General features: G+C 43.8%; 1 protein-coding gene across 4 annotated transcripts in view; it reads left to right on the top strand.

Moving 5' to 3' along the window:
- The window catches only part of TMEM116 (transmembrane protein 116), a 45,831-nt gene that overhangs the window by 4,918 nt on the left and 25,657 nt on the right, over positions 1–15,256 (top strand). For 3 of the 4 annotated variants that reach the window (XM_072600422.1, XM_072600423.1, XM_072600424.1), the window contains one exon: positions 12,628–12,759. In XM_072600422.1, coding sequence (XP_072456523.1) covers positions 12,628–12,759 — 132 coding nt within the window. Of the gene's footprint in view, positions 1–9,648; positions 9,748–12,627; positions 12,760–15,256 lie in introns of those variants that run through there. The other variant, XM_072600425.1, reaches the window with a different exon arrangement.

The raw sequence follows: 15,256 nt of genomic DNA on the forward strand, positions 1-15,256 counted from the left end.
CTAATCGGAAGGCCTGGATTCACTTTCTGCCTCAGATAAGTGGCAGAGCTGGGATTTGAACCTTGATCCTCTGGTTCTAAGTCTAGCACTCACTTCTTTGCATCAAGATGTTCTATGATTCTATTTTTCTAATGAGGAGACTGAGGGGTGGAAGTTGCAGAGAGGCAAATTGAGACCTGAGCAGCTAGTTGGTGCATAGTTGGTGCTAGTTGGTCTTGAGTCAGGAAGCCTCATCTTCCTGAGTTCAAATTCGACCTCAAACACTTTCTAGGTGAGCAAGTCCCTTAACCCTGTTTACCTCAGTTTCTTCATCGGTAAAATGAGCTGGAGAAGAAAATGACAAACCACACTGGTATCCCTGCTAAGAAAAAAACAAAAGGGGTCGTGAAGAGTTGGACACAACTGTAAAGACCGAACAAAAACAAACTGATAATTGATACAAGGAAAATTTTTTGAATAATTCGAGCTATCTAATGTGTTATGAATGGGTTTTGACCCAGAGATAAATGTGCTGTTTGTGGTCAGACACTTATTACCATGACGGCTTCAGGGACATGACATTTTTGGCTACAGAAGCTTTTAAACACCATCTCACAAGTTGTAGCAGGATGTAGAAGCTATATCACAGAGAGGTAATCTAGGCTGATGAAATCTAGGATTCTTAAAATACTCAGCATTGCCCAGAAATACCAGGAATTAGGTCAGTTCCATTTAATTCACATCAAACAGCATTTATGAATCCCCAGCTATGTGCCAGGGGCTAGGCTGCAAAGAAAAAAACTGTCATAAAGCTTATGTTGTACTAAGGGAAAAATAATATGATGCACATATGAGTAATCGGGAAATGCATATATATCAGCAAATAAAAATATAGGAAGTAAACAAAGAAATTTCAAGGTGGGTTTATTGTTCAGTTATGTCTGACTCTCCATGACTCCATTTGAGGATTTTTTTTGGCAGAATTACTGGAATGATTTGCCATTTTCTTCTTCTCCAGTTCATTTTACAGATGAGGAAACTGAGACAAACAGGGTGAAGTGACTTGCCCAAGGTCACACAGCTAAGAAGTGTATGAGGTTGAATGTGAACTTGGGTCTTCCCGACTCCAGGCCCCAAGCTCTTTCTGCTGTACCACCTCACTGCCCTTGGGTGGTCAGGGTGGGTTGAGTGGGCTAACAACAGGTGGGATGAGCAAAAAGCTCATGGAGGAGGGGGCTGGTGTGTGTGTCTTGAGTGATGAGTTGGATAGAGGTGAGGAGGTAGGGCATTTTGGACCTGGAGGCTGGTCTTTGGTAGATGGAATCTATCACTTTCTCTGGAAAATAAAGGGTGCATGGGGGAGAAGTAGGAAAACCGATTAGAAAGTTATGGTAGAGTCTGGTTGTGGACAGGGGGAAGAACTGGCCCTATTGTTTTCCTAGTATAGCAAACTCCTTGGTGAGGAAGCACCTTCTACTAGTGTAGGCTGGCATCTTTTATGCAATTTTGCTGACTCAGTATTCCTTAATTTTTTTTTTTTTGTCTTCAGGACCCTTTTATACCTTTAAATATTATTGAAGACCCTAAAGAACTTTTTTTTGGTTTATGTGGATTCTATCTATCAATAGTTACCATATTAGAAGTTAAAATATCTTACTATTTATGAAAATAGTTTTGACCTCATGGACCCCCTGAGAAGCTCTTGGGGAAATTCCCAAGGCCCCTGGGCAACACTTTGAGAACCACTGGCTTAGAGAGTTTACTTAGAACACTGATTGGTTTGCCCAGGGTCATACTGTCAGGAGGTGGCAGAGGTTGGACTTAGAGGCTTTGAGGCTGTCCACTGCTGGTGCTGCTGCCATAGAAGCTAGAGTCTGGTCAAGAGAAGCTTTAACTGCCAAATAAAGGCTCACATCTTATCTTAGAGGTAATAGGGAGCCATGGAAACTGTTTACACATGGAGGGTGATGCATCAGAGCTATCAACGAAGTCTCTGCTGATACCTTCAAGGGGAGGTTTTGTGGAAGGTCCATTAGACTCCTGCTGATGGAAAGGGGACAGAAACAGGGGGACTCTAAGAAAGTGACCCTCAGTTGGAGAAATCTTCTATCCCTATCCGTCAACGATTGACTGGGCTCTAACTCAAACTTCTCTAATGTTTCTTTCCATGGTGGGAGTCTGAGTCCTGGTGTGGGTTAAGGACTGTGAAAGCGTGATTTAAGGAAGACTGAAGAGCTCTTCAGGAGTAAAGAGGGAACACAGCCTTCTGACCCAGTGTGGGCCTGAGGCTGAGGCCAAGGAAGCACCAAGCAATGGAGAGAATGCTGGAAATGGAGGCCCAGGACTGTGTTCCAATCTTTGCTCCCTTCACTATAAACTCTTTGTTTCTTCATTTGGCACCTGTGTTGGTTCTGTTAGATTGTAAAATGTGGGAGGACAGGATTTCTGTCTTGTATTTCCTTTGCATCATCTTGCTTTTCTGGGCCTCAGCTTCCAACTCTGAAAAATCAACAAGCATTTTTACAATGACTTGTTCCCATTAATCAAACATCTATTTCTCTTCCCTTCCACCCCCTCCCAGGGGTATAAAAAAAATCTTTCAACAAGCATTTATTAAGTGCCTACTATCTGCTAGATACTAGGGACAAAAAGACTCTAATGAAGCAGTCTCAGGAGTTTACAATCTAAACAGAATAGGTATATACAAAACAGATACAGTGTAATTGGGGAGACATTAATATTTGGGAAGAAGAATCATGTAAGGACTCATGTACGAGGTGACTCTTTAGTTGAATATTGAAGAAAGTTAAGAATTCAAGGATGGGGATGGCATACCAGGCAAGGAGAACAGACAGCATAAAGGCATGGAGAAGGGAAATGTACCCTGCATAAGGAACAGCAAATCTATATGAGGACCAGCTTGGCTGGACCATAGAATAAGAAAAGGTGGGATGGGGGTGTGGTAGGCTGGAAAGGTAGTATTGACCAGGTTTGAAGTTTCAAATGACCAATGAAATAGTTTCTATCTGATCTACAGGAAACCACTGGAGTTTAATGAGGGTGCATGGGTGACATGGTTAGACCTGCACTTTAGGAAAGTCACCTTTGATGATCTCTAAGGTCCTAATCTAAGCCATGAACCTTCATTAAAGAAAGATGAATGTCCAGACTGTGCAATTTTCTAGAATTAGGTGGTGCTGTGGGACTTGCTGACTGGCTGGTGACTCAGAAGGTAGCTGGAAGGAAAGAAGGAAGTGACGGGACACTTAACCACTCTCCTGCAAAGGCTACTGGAACACCGAGGACATCCAGGGCTTTGAGCTTCTAGAAACCTCCTAAATTTTCTCCCTTGTTCCCGACTCCTCTCCACCCTCTTCTCTTACCTGTTTATTAGCAGAGGATCTCAGCTTCACTGAAAAGACTGAGCCCATCCATTAGCTCCAGTTGACCTCCCTCCCTTGCTCAATTCCAGACTCTCTCAAAATATCCCCATTCTCTCTTCCTTTGCTTCAGTCTCAGGGTAAGGAGTGATCCTTCTCCTCGCCAATAGCAGTTCTATTTGTGCCTTTGATCCCATAATTTCTCTTTTCTTTTTCTAGCTTGTCCCTTCCTTCTCTCTTTGTGAATTCCCTTCTGAATTTTTAGTCTTTCCTTATCCATGGATCCTTCCCTGCTGCCCATGACCACTCCCAGGACTCCTCCATCCTGCTAAATAGCTTCCCTTGATCCTGAATCCCTTCAACCTGCCATCCTGCATAGTTAACTCTTCCCTTCACAGTCAACTGGAGTGCTGAATTTAGAGACAGAGGATGTGGGTTTGCATTTTGCCTTTGCTATTTACTACCTCTATGAGCTTGGACAAGTCATTGGATTACTCTGGATCTCAGTTTCCTCAAATATAAAATGAAATTTGATGATATGACCTCTAAGCTCCCTTCTAACTCTAAATCAATGGTTCTGAGATCCTAGAAAAAACCATCTACTTTTGTGACTTCTACTCACACTCTCTCTCTTCCTGTTTCTCAACTCCTTGCAATCTGGCTTCCATTTCCACTATTCAACTAAAATTGCTCTCTGAGAGGTGACTGATGATGAATTTATTGCTAAAGGGTTTTTCCTCTATCTTCTTGACTTCTATCTAGCTTCTATTCCTGTTGACCAGCCCCTCCTCATGGTTGAACTACGATGACCTTATTTTGTTATGGATTTCTTCCTGCCTGTTTGAATTTTCCCTTTCAGTTTTCTTTGCAGCGTCATTGCCCATGTCCCAAGCCTCAATGCCTTTGTGGATTCCAGGTCTGCGTCTTCTCTCCTCTCTCCTCATCAGCTCCCATGGATTCAACTTTGCTCATCATTCAGGCACCTCCCAAATCCACATATCCAACTTTCATCCCCCCCCCCCCAGGTTGGACATCTTCCCAATGGATTGCCCAAATTAACACAAGCAAAACAGAATCCTTTCTCCATGAACCCACCTTCCTCTTCTCTCTTTGTTCTAAGACCCCTGCATTCTTCCAGACACCCAGGTTTGCAACCTAGGAGTCATCCATGTTTCCCTCTACCCCATTCTCCCAATGTCCAGTCAATTGCCAAGTCTTGTTGATTTGACTCCCACAATGTTTCTCGTATTTGTAGCTTTCTTTCTTTCTTTTTTTATTAATTTGTTTTCAGTTTTCTACAATCACTTCCACAAGGCTTAGATTTTCTCCTCTTCCTTCCCTCTCCTTCCCTAAGACGGCATGCAATTTTATATGGTTTCTATACTTTCTTATTAAGCACATTTTCACATTAGTCATATTGCATAGAGGAATTAAAATGAATGGGGGGAACCATGAGAAAAAAAGAAACCAAAACAAAACACAAGAGAAAAATAGTCTGCTTCATTCTACGTTCCAATTCCATAGCTCTTTCTCTGCGTGTGGATGGCATTTTGCCTCGAGTCATTTGGGAATTGTAGCTTTCTTCCTACACACACTATAAACTTTCTTGTTCTGACCCTCATTATCTCTTGCTAGGTTATTCCAACAGCCTCCGGATTGGTCTCTCAGCCTCAGATCTCTTCCTTCTCTAATCTACCCTCTGCACAACTGTCAACATGACATTCCTAAAGTGCACATGAACTTCTTAGCTTCTAAGTCATTCTGTCAGTCCCTTGCTGAAGAAACTTTCTCTCTGAAGGAATGCAAATTCTTCATAGTAGTTAGGGTATTGGACTTGAAGTCAGGAATACCTGGGTTCAAATCCTGCCTCGGACATTATTTGTCTGGACAAATTGGAGCTTAATCTCTCAATGTCCAAGATTCCTCATCTTCGATGAACTTCCAAGGTCTCTTCCAACTCTAAATCTATGACCCTTTGATGACATATCCTCCACAATCTGCTCCTAGCCAGATTTTTTCCACACTGATTTTATATTATTCTCCTTTATTTACACTATTTTCAGACAAATAGTCCTTCTTGTTCTCAGAGCATGGAATCTCATCTCCAACTTCTGGACCTTTGTCCTGGCGGTTCCCCGTGCTTGGAATTCCCTGTCTCTTCAACTCTTCCTCTTAGTGCATGGCCCAATACAAAGATCACCTCTGTTAAGACAGCTTTGCTGCTCGCCCCAGTTGTTAATCCCTCTCCTCTACAAAAGACTATTTAAAATTTTTTTTTGTATCTATTGTGAATAAACTGTACCCCCTCCTCCCAGCAGAATTTAAACTCCTTGAGGGCAGGGACTAGTTCTCTTTGGTCCTTGTCTTCCCAACACTGGATTTTTCTTGGCGTTGAGTCATTTCAGTTCAGTCCAACTCTTCATGATCCCATTTGGGGTTTTCTTGCAAAGATCCAGAAATGGTTTGGCATTTCCTTCTCCAGCTCCTTTTACAGATGAAGAAACTGAGGAAACAGAGTGAAGTGACATAGCTAGTAAGTGTCTGTGGTAGAATTTGAACTCATAAAGATAAATCTTTCTGACTCCAAACATGGTACTCTAAGAACCATGGTGCCATCTAGATGACCACACTAGGTACTTAGTAGGTACTTAATAATTGCTTGCTGATTGATAGATATAAGATTGAGAGTTGAAAAATCATAGGATACCAGATTTAGAGTTAGAAGAGACCTTAGAGACCATTGGGTCCAATCCCCTCTGTGGGAAGAAAGAAAGTTTTCTTTTCCACATTCTTAGGTAATAAAGGTTGTGACCTAGCATGGACAGGTTAGAGGTCAGAAACTAATGCACAGGCCCAATGAGCTATGTGAGGAAAAGCCTATCAGAGAGGAGAACATGGAGTCACATGGCCAGTATCACAGGAGATCCAAAGTTCAGAGAACAGTATAAGAAGCCCCATCTTTGTGCACGTGTTGTAGTTGTCCTGTAACCTTACTGGGGAGGCTACCGGTCCATTCAGGGGGAATGGATGGAAAGATTAATTAAGGTTTTCCTGATTTCACAACAGGCATTGTTCTTTGTTTAAGATGAGCATGTTTCTCACTGTTGGGGGCTTATTAGACAGCTCACTTCTAACACCCTTCTTTTGCATATTAGGAAACGAAGGCCTGGGATGGGGGAAGGGAAGGTGGAGGGCGGTGGTCAGCAATGACTTGCTCAAGGTCAGGTAGTAAGTAGCAAAGGTAGAATCTGAACCTGATCCTCAGACTGCAGAGCCAGTGCTTGTACCATGCTGCCTTAAAGGTCATGTGGTGCAATACCTTCACTTCACAGGTGGAAAACCTGAAACCCAGAGGCAAGAGTGTTCCAGAGCCAGGACTGCTCAGTTTTCAGTGTGAACATTCACACCTCAGAAATCACTACAAATGGGCCTGGTTTTTTGTTTGTCTAGAATTTAGACTTTCTGAAGTCTACTGTCTACACTTAAGGAAGTATTCATAATGTAATTAAACTTCAAAATGTGGGTACCTACATATTCTCCCCTGAAAAGACCTGGGTGTTAAACATTTACCAGCATACCCCTGATCAGAGGAGAGGAAATGACAACTTGTTTAATGTCATCCAGACAGTAAATAGCAGAGCTTGGCATGGAATCCAAGCATAGTCAAAACTCCAACTCTTAAGTCCAAAAGGAAGCACTCCTGTAGGAGAATGGGCTGCCTTGGCAGGGAGGGAAATCTCCTCTCCTGGAGGTCTACAAAGTAAAGTATGAGTGACCATGTGCTGGGAATGCACCGTACGAAGGTCTTTGCTTTCCGTACAGCTGGATTCAGCTGTCTCTGTGATTCTTTATAAGCACAGTCAATTTTCGACTCCACCATGTTGCATTTTTAACTTGAAATCATCCAGATAAAAATATTTGAAGGGGGAGGGATAAAGAGCCAGCTTTGGCCCAGACGGGTGCCACAGTTTCCTCTCCCCTCCCCCCCCTTACCCAAGCGATGACTCTGGACCCTGCACCTGCCAGGGTATATGCCTGGGCCACATTTGTGCAGACTTCCTGTTTTCTCAATTCCTAACATTGTTTTTAGCTTAAAATAAAGGGCTGTGCAAACATTCTTTTGCGAAAGTTTCTATTTAATATTTTCATAGTGTTCCCTTATGACTATGTTTTCTCCTTCTTTGCACCTGATCTCCCTGGGATTAGGATGGTACATACAGCAAAGAGTCAATAAATACTCGTTGATGGTTTGGCAGATTCTTATCTCCATTTCCCAGAACACGTGGTTTTCCACCTGAGCACAGATGGAAACTTTCCTCACCACCCCCTCCTGTCCCAGCAACTCCCTGGGTAAACAGAGCTATTTCCTGGAACTGTGACCACTCACACACTTGCTCACAGAAGACCTCCCATCCTTCTCCACCCTGCCCCCATCTTTACACTGAATTGTTTGGTTTTAATTTCTCATCCATTAACAGTAGCATGCTTGGGGCATGTCACAGCTCAGTGGGATCTGTCACAGCTCAGTGGGATCTGTCATCTCTCCAGGCTCACTTGGGCCAGAGGACACACACTCAAGTTAGCCAAGGTCACTACCAAGTTACAAAGAGGAAGATTTTGTCTGGATGGAAGGAAGGCCTTCCTAACAATTACTCTGAGTGCCTATTTTTTCCACCAGTAGAATGAAAGCAGAATCATAGATATGGATCTGTAAGGGACCCCAGAGACCATCTCGTCCAAACCCCTGCTTTTACAGATGAGGAAACTGAGGCCTACAGTGGTAAACTGATTTACCCAAAGTCACACTGGGAATAAACATCAGAGGTGGGATTTGAACCCAGGTCCTCTGACTCCAACTTTATTTTTTGCATTTGGTTCCCCATTGCCTAATGGGGTGGCTGGCACATATCAGGTGTCTCGTTGAATGAATGGGTCAGTGTCCAAAATTAGAATTGGCTGCCTTGGGAAGTAGTGAGTTCCCTGCACACTAGAGGTATCCCAGCAAAGTTTGGACAAGCACTTCCCAGATATGTCACACTGGGGATTCTTTTCAAGCCTAAGTTGGGCTGCATGGCCACCGGGATCTTGTCTAATTCTAAGATTCTACGATTGTGTGATTGTGTGATATGGGAAAGTATCAACCTTGAAGTAAAGAGGCTTTGTAATTTCTTCACATTATGAGATCAATCATGCATTCCCTTTTTATTCTCCAATAGAAGATACACGAGTTGGCATGCTTCTCTTCTACAGGTGGGACAACTGAGGCTTTATGTCAGCAGAATGTTGGGATTACAGAATTTCAGAGCTGAAAGAACCTCGGAAGCCAAGAGATCAGTGTTTTCCCTAAACAAAAAAGTTCTACAGAGTCACTATGAAATGGTCATGCTGCCTTTGAGTGAAGGTCTCTAGTGAGGGAACCTCTTGAGATAGCCTGCTCCAGTGTGGATTCTTGGGACATTTTTCCTCACATGAAGCCTCTCTATAATGCAATTTGCCTTCAGCCTGTCATTCCAGGCCTGTTATGTGCTTAACATATACTGGCTCCATCTCCCATCTCCACACCCTTGACCAGGCTGTGCCCCTGAGCCTGTGCCTTGATATGCATCTCCTCAGAGAGTCCCTAACTTCCCTTGAGGCTTAGGTCAAAGGCCACCACTGATAGGAAGTGCTTAGCAGAGTGCATGGCACATAGTAGGTGCTCAATGATTGTTTCTCTCCTTCTCCTGACCTGCTAGTGCCCTTTCTCCATATTTACTTCATTCCTTCATATTGATATTGTGTTTACTTTCCAAGCCTGGGAAAAAATATCTTGTATTTAATTTTCTGCGTAGATTTGTTTCTCTTTAGTAATTCAATCCAATAAATAAATTTATGAAACACCTACTATGTGTCAAGTTACACTGAGGATAAAAATAAGGAAAAGAAAGACAGTCCCTGTGTTCAGGGAGTTTACAGTCTAAGGTGAGGGGAGAGACACCACACAAAAGAAAGCTGACAGGTTTGGTTTTGTATTTGTATCACCAGCTCTTAGCATGGTGGATGGAACACAGCAGCATTTAGAGAGGGTGTGAAAGTTTGCAAATGCTTCACTAATGTTATCTCATTTGAACTTCACAACAATCCTGGAAGGCAGGTGCTATTATTAGCCCCATTTTACACATGAGGAAACTGAGGCAGAGAAGCTAAGTGACTTGCCCAGGGTCACATAGCTAGTAAGTGTCTGAGGCTGGATTTGAACTCAGGTCTTCCTGATTCTAGGTCCACAGCTCTGACTGCTGTATCACTTCACCCTCTTGGAAAGAATGAAATCATAAGTGCTCGCAGCTCTCGTCTCTGGGGCCAAGGAGGACAAGACTCTTCCACATGGCAAAGCTTCAGATACCTGAAGGCAGGTCTCATGTGCCCCCAGAGCTCTCTCTTCTTCAGGATAAGGCTCCCCAGTTCTTTTCAAGTGATGTTTTCAGACTTCTCTCCTTTCACCATCCTGGTCCCTCTCCTCTGGAGATGCTTCAGCTTCTGCATATTCTTCCAAAACTATCATGCCCAGCATTGAGCTGAGCACTGAACTCTAGATGTTGTCTGGCCAGGGCAAAGGATGGCATGACTCTCACTCCACGGACCTGGAAGCTGTGGCCTTGTGCTATTTGGACCTTAGATCTCCAGCTATTTGGGGGAGAATATAATGGGAAGAAAGGAGCCTGCAAGGGAATACTTCTGGAAGATATGTGTTCCAGAGACACAAATCAAATTATTTCCTGCTAAAGACTGGAGTGTTAAAACTTGATGCTCCACAAATAAGCCTCGTGCTACTCCCACCCAGTATTAACTATGATGCCACAAGCATTGGAGGGGCATGTCCTTATTTTGTTCCTGTTTTCTCTGCTAAGGACAAATTGAAAGATCTGACAGGGACTCCATAGCTAAGATGATTAAGGAAATGGTGATAGGGAGCCTACTTGTCCTTGATGAGTTTATTACCTTGCCTGATGAAGATCAAAGAACTGGCAGATGCGAGGGTTGCTGAGCCATGGTTATGAGTCAGTCTTTGAGACATCATGGGGAGCGGAAAAGTACTGCAGGATTGGAGAAGGGCAAATGTCTCAATGTTCAAAAAAAGGAAGAAAATGGAGTCTGCAGACTAGAGACCAGCAAACTTGACTTTGATTCTTGGTCAGACTATGAAAAGGATGGTTAGTGAACATTTAGAAAAGGAAGCAATAATCACAGAGTGATGAGCACATGGCTTCGTTAATTATAGGTCATAGCAGTCTGATTTCATTTTCTGCCTTGTCAGAGTTGCTAGACTGGTTGATCAGGGAAAGTCTGTAGATGCAGATTACAGCAAAACATTGATAAAAAAACATTTCATGAAATTCTTGTGGAGAAAGATGGAGAGAGGGCAGGAAAGGAAGCAAATATTTATAAACTTGTACTCTGTGCCAGGCACTGGGCTAAGTGCTTTACAAATGTTAACTAATTTAATCCTTACAGCTCATTATTATTATATATTATTATAATTATATATGATACATATATGCTTACATATAATATATTCTATATTATATATATAAAATATAATATAAAATTATAATGTATTTAATTAACTCATTTGATCCCGCAAGGTAGGTGCTATTATTATCCCCATTTTACAGTTGAGGAAATTGAGGCAAAGAGAGGCTAAGTGACTTGTCCGGGGTCACGTAGCTAATAAGTGTCTGAGACCAGATTTGAACTTACATTATTATAGATGAGTAGATTGAGGCGCAGAAACGCTAAGCTATTTGTCCAAAGTTACACAGTAAATATCAGAGCCAAGATTTTAATCCAGCTCCTAGGATTCCAAGTCCAGCCCTCGTTTCCATTATTCCGTATTTCCTTCTTATGGCAGAGCAAACTTGAAAGAAAAAAAAAAGTTTGCCAAGCAAAAACACTGGGCTTTCAGCAAGTGAAATTTAATTAGAACAAATATAAAATCTTACACTTGCTTTCAGAAAGTCAGTTGCATGAGTACAAAATGGAGGAGGACAATGGCAAACTCAGCCCTGTGACTGAGTAGCCGAAACAGTTAATCCCACCTTACGCTACCTTAAGAAAACCATAGCATCTGGGGTAAGGAGGTGATGGGCCCTCTGCACTCTGCCCCGGTCACAGTCTATTTGGAGTACTATGTTCGGTCCTGAGTGCCACATTTCAGGAAGGATATTGGTAAGTCAGAGAACATCCACAGGAGGGTGGCCAGGGTAGTGAAAGGCCGTAAGTCCATGTCATCTGAAGTTCTAGGGATGCTTAAAGTCCTGGAGGAGACCCAGGTGCGGCATGAAAGGTATCTTCAATATTCATAGGGCTATGACATGGGACTATTCTTATCCTCTTTGAAACAATAGATTGGAGGTATAAAGAAGAAAATTTAGACTTGAAGTCAGGAAAACCTTCCTAACAATTAGAGTTGTCCAGAAATGAAATGGCCTGCCTGTTTAGTGTTCAATGCCCTTCGTAAACTGCTTCCTCTTTCCAGTCTTGTTACACCTCCCTCCTTCCTCCCTATTCCGTGATTCCATGACAATGGCCTCCTTTGGTCAAGACACTGCATCTCCCAACACTGGACATTTGCATTGGTCATCCCTCATGCCTGAAACACCTTCCCTCCTCATCTCTGCCTCATGGAGCTTCTCTCTTCCTTTAACTCAAGCACCATCTTCTGCATTAAACTTTTCCTGATCTCCCCAACTACCAGTCTTCTCCCTCCCTAACTACCCTGTTTTTAACTGCTTGAAACACATTTGTATTGATTCACATTTTCTTTATAGTGTATGTATATATTTTTACATAGCTTTGTTGTCTCAGGTATAAGGTCCTAACAGTTAGATTCTTCTGTTCTCTGTACTTCTTCCCCAGGGCCTAGCACAGAGTAGTTGCTTAATAAATACTTTTAGAATGATGGATTGGTCCATTATAATGGGTAATTGAAGAGGCAGCTAGGTGGCTCAGTGGATAGCACCCTGGCCCTGGAGACAGGAAGATCTGAGTTCAAATCTGGCCTCAGACCCTTGACACTTACTAGCTGTGTGACCCTGGGCAAGTCACTTAACCCCAATCGACTCACCAATAATAATAATGATAGATAATTGAATGATGGATAGGGGTCCACTCCCATGGACTGTCAGAGTTGGATGGGATCTCAGAGGTCACCTAATCCAATCCATACCTTAGTGGTTTTAGAAGTTCTCTTCAATTCGTGTATAAAGCCCACCTCCCTTTGCTTTGACAGGTGAGACCACTTTTGTGCTTGAGTTTCTCGGACCTGCTTCTGGGGATGTGTTGGCTCCTGGGAGCTCTGCTGTATGGGACCCCAACGGCCAGTGAGGACGTGGTCTGTTATAACCTTCAAGCCACAGGTCAGGTGAGTCTCCCCAGGTGACTGCTTACCTGTCAAGATGAGACTTCTGAGATGGGAAGGAAGCCAGGTTGGGAAAATGTCTTTCAAGGAGGGGTCTTCCATTTCAGCCCCAAAGCTCACCTTATTTCTGGAGTAGGCCACCTCATCTACTCTTTTCATCCATCTCTAGTAGTCAACAGGCTTCTGCTGGGGTACCCTGTCCGGTACCCTGAGGCCAGAAAGAATCTTTAGTGAGTCCAGAGCCTGCAAATGGAGGGTGTCAGGCATAATGCCAATAGATGATAAAGGCAGAAGGTTTAACAGCCAGCATCTCTACAGCATTTAAAGGTTTGCAAAAGGCTTTACACGGGTTATATATTTCACTTGATCCTCAAGACAATTCTGGGAGGTAGGTGATATTATAATTCTCACCTAAGAGATAGGGCTGAGTACAATTAGAACTCAAGCCTACTTGACTCCAAGTCCAGTGCTCTATCCCCGGGGCCACAAGGGGCCATCGAGAGAAGCCAGAAGTTGCGTTTAAGAGTCAGATGGAGAACAGGGAAGTTGTAATGTCCCTAAAATCAAAAGAAGGAGAGAGAAAAGGAAGGAGGAAGAGGTGGTCAAGTGGCCCAGGCTTCAGAGATGCAAGGAGGGTGAGCCTTGAGAAAAAAGCCATTGGATTGAATAATTCAACGAACATCTGAATAATAATGATAATTACTAGGTAGCATTTCTGTAGTACCTACTATGTGCCGGGCACATCCCGGCAATCCTGGGAGGGAGATGCCATTAATATCCCCATTTTACAGTTGAAGAAACTGAGGCCAACAGAGTTGTTAAGTGACTTTCCCAGGATCACACAGCTAGGAAGCATCTGAGGCCAGATTTGACTCAAGTCTTCCTAATTCCAGGCCCAGTGCTCCATCCACTGACCCACCCAGCCATCTCTGTGAATAATTTTAATAGCTAACATTTAAATAGCACTTACTATATGCCAGTCACTGTACTAACTGCTTTAGGATCTCATCTGATTCTCAAAACAACCCTGCTAGTAGGTGCTCTTATTATTATGTGAAAGAAACTGAGGTTGAATGACTTGTCGAGGGTCACAAAACTAACAGGGATCTGAGGCCAGATGTGAACTCAGATCTTCTTGACACCAACTGCCTTTTGGGGAGCAATTTTAATAGAATGGGGGGATGTAGCTGAAGCCTCATTTCAGGGTGTAAGGAGGATCGTGGTCATGGACCTCTGGAGACGTCAGAGTAGATGACTCTTGTAAGAGAAGGGGAGGAGAGTGGGGGCGGTAACTGGATGGAGAAGGGGAGCCCAGAGGATCCATTAAGTTATGGCTGAGAAGAACAATTCAGGGCAGATCCGAGAGGGGAATCTTGCCTGGGAAGAGTCAGCGCACGTGGGCTCTGCCACTGAGCTGGAAAATAGGAAAACAATCATTGACTATGGTCAGCAATCCCCGGGAGGGGCACAGACAGGGCAGACAAGGCCACCCGTGTCCCTGCCCCAGCCCCAGCTCTGCCCCCAGCCTGGAGCTGTTAAATGAACCAAGTGGGAATCCCTGGGCCCATCCCTGGGCAGGAACCATGCTGGGCACTAGGAATCTAGAGAAAAAAAGGGAATCCTTCTCTGCTCTTCTTGAGCTTATATTCTGGGAGAGGTGATGTGTGCATAAATAGATGGATAAAAAATCAAAAGGTAAGTGGGGCGAGGGACTGGGAGAGGGCCGGTCATCAGGAAAAACTCCCTGTGGGAGGAAGGGCTGCTGGAGCATTTTCTCTGAGGCCGAGGCAGGGAGCGAGGGCACTCCAGGTCCAGGGATCAGCTAGTGCCAAGACTGGGAGATGGAGAGTTATGTTGGAGCAGAGCAAGAATTCACCTGCACTGCACACAGCAGGAAGAATAAAGAGGGAAAAGGAGATTGGGAAGAGGCCTGGAAGGTAAACTGAGGGGCTCACACGTGACCTGGGGCAACTGGAGTTTTTATCTGGGGAAGCGATGTGGGCAGAAAATCATCTTGGCCATGAGTAGAGGATGGACCATGGAGGGGTGAACTCAGAGACAAGGAGGCTAAGGGGTGGTGAGGCCCTAAGCTGGGAAGGGGCTGGGAAGGACTGAGTCTCTAAAACTGGCCATTTCCATTCAAAAGACAGCAACATTGATGGATTTGTCTTCTTTTAACACCAACATTTATGGAGGGACTATCATGTGCCAGGTCCTGTGTTAAGGACTGCAGTTTACAAAAGTAAAAGACAGACAGACTGACAAGAGAGAGGGAAACAGAGACAGTGAGAGAGACAGAGAGACAGAGACAGAGAGACACACGCACATACACAGAGAAAGACAGAGAGAGAGAGGGAGAGACGGAGAGAAAGAGAGAGAGAGAGAGAGAGAGAGAGAGAGAGAGCACAAGCACTGGGCTGTTTGGATCAGGTAAAGCCTTATGTGGGAGATGGTGGCTGAGTTGTGTTTTGAAGTAAGGGAGGGCTTTTGACATTTCTAA

Source organism: Notamacropus eugenii, chromosome 4, assembly GCF_028372415.1.
Source record: "Notamacropus eugenii isolate mMacEug1 chromosome 4, mMacEug1.pri_v2, whole genome shotgun sequence".
Taxonomy (NCBI): domain Eukaryota; kingdom Metazoa; phylum Chordata; class Mammalia; order Diprotodontia; family Macropodidae; genus Notamacropus; species Notamacropus eugenii.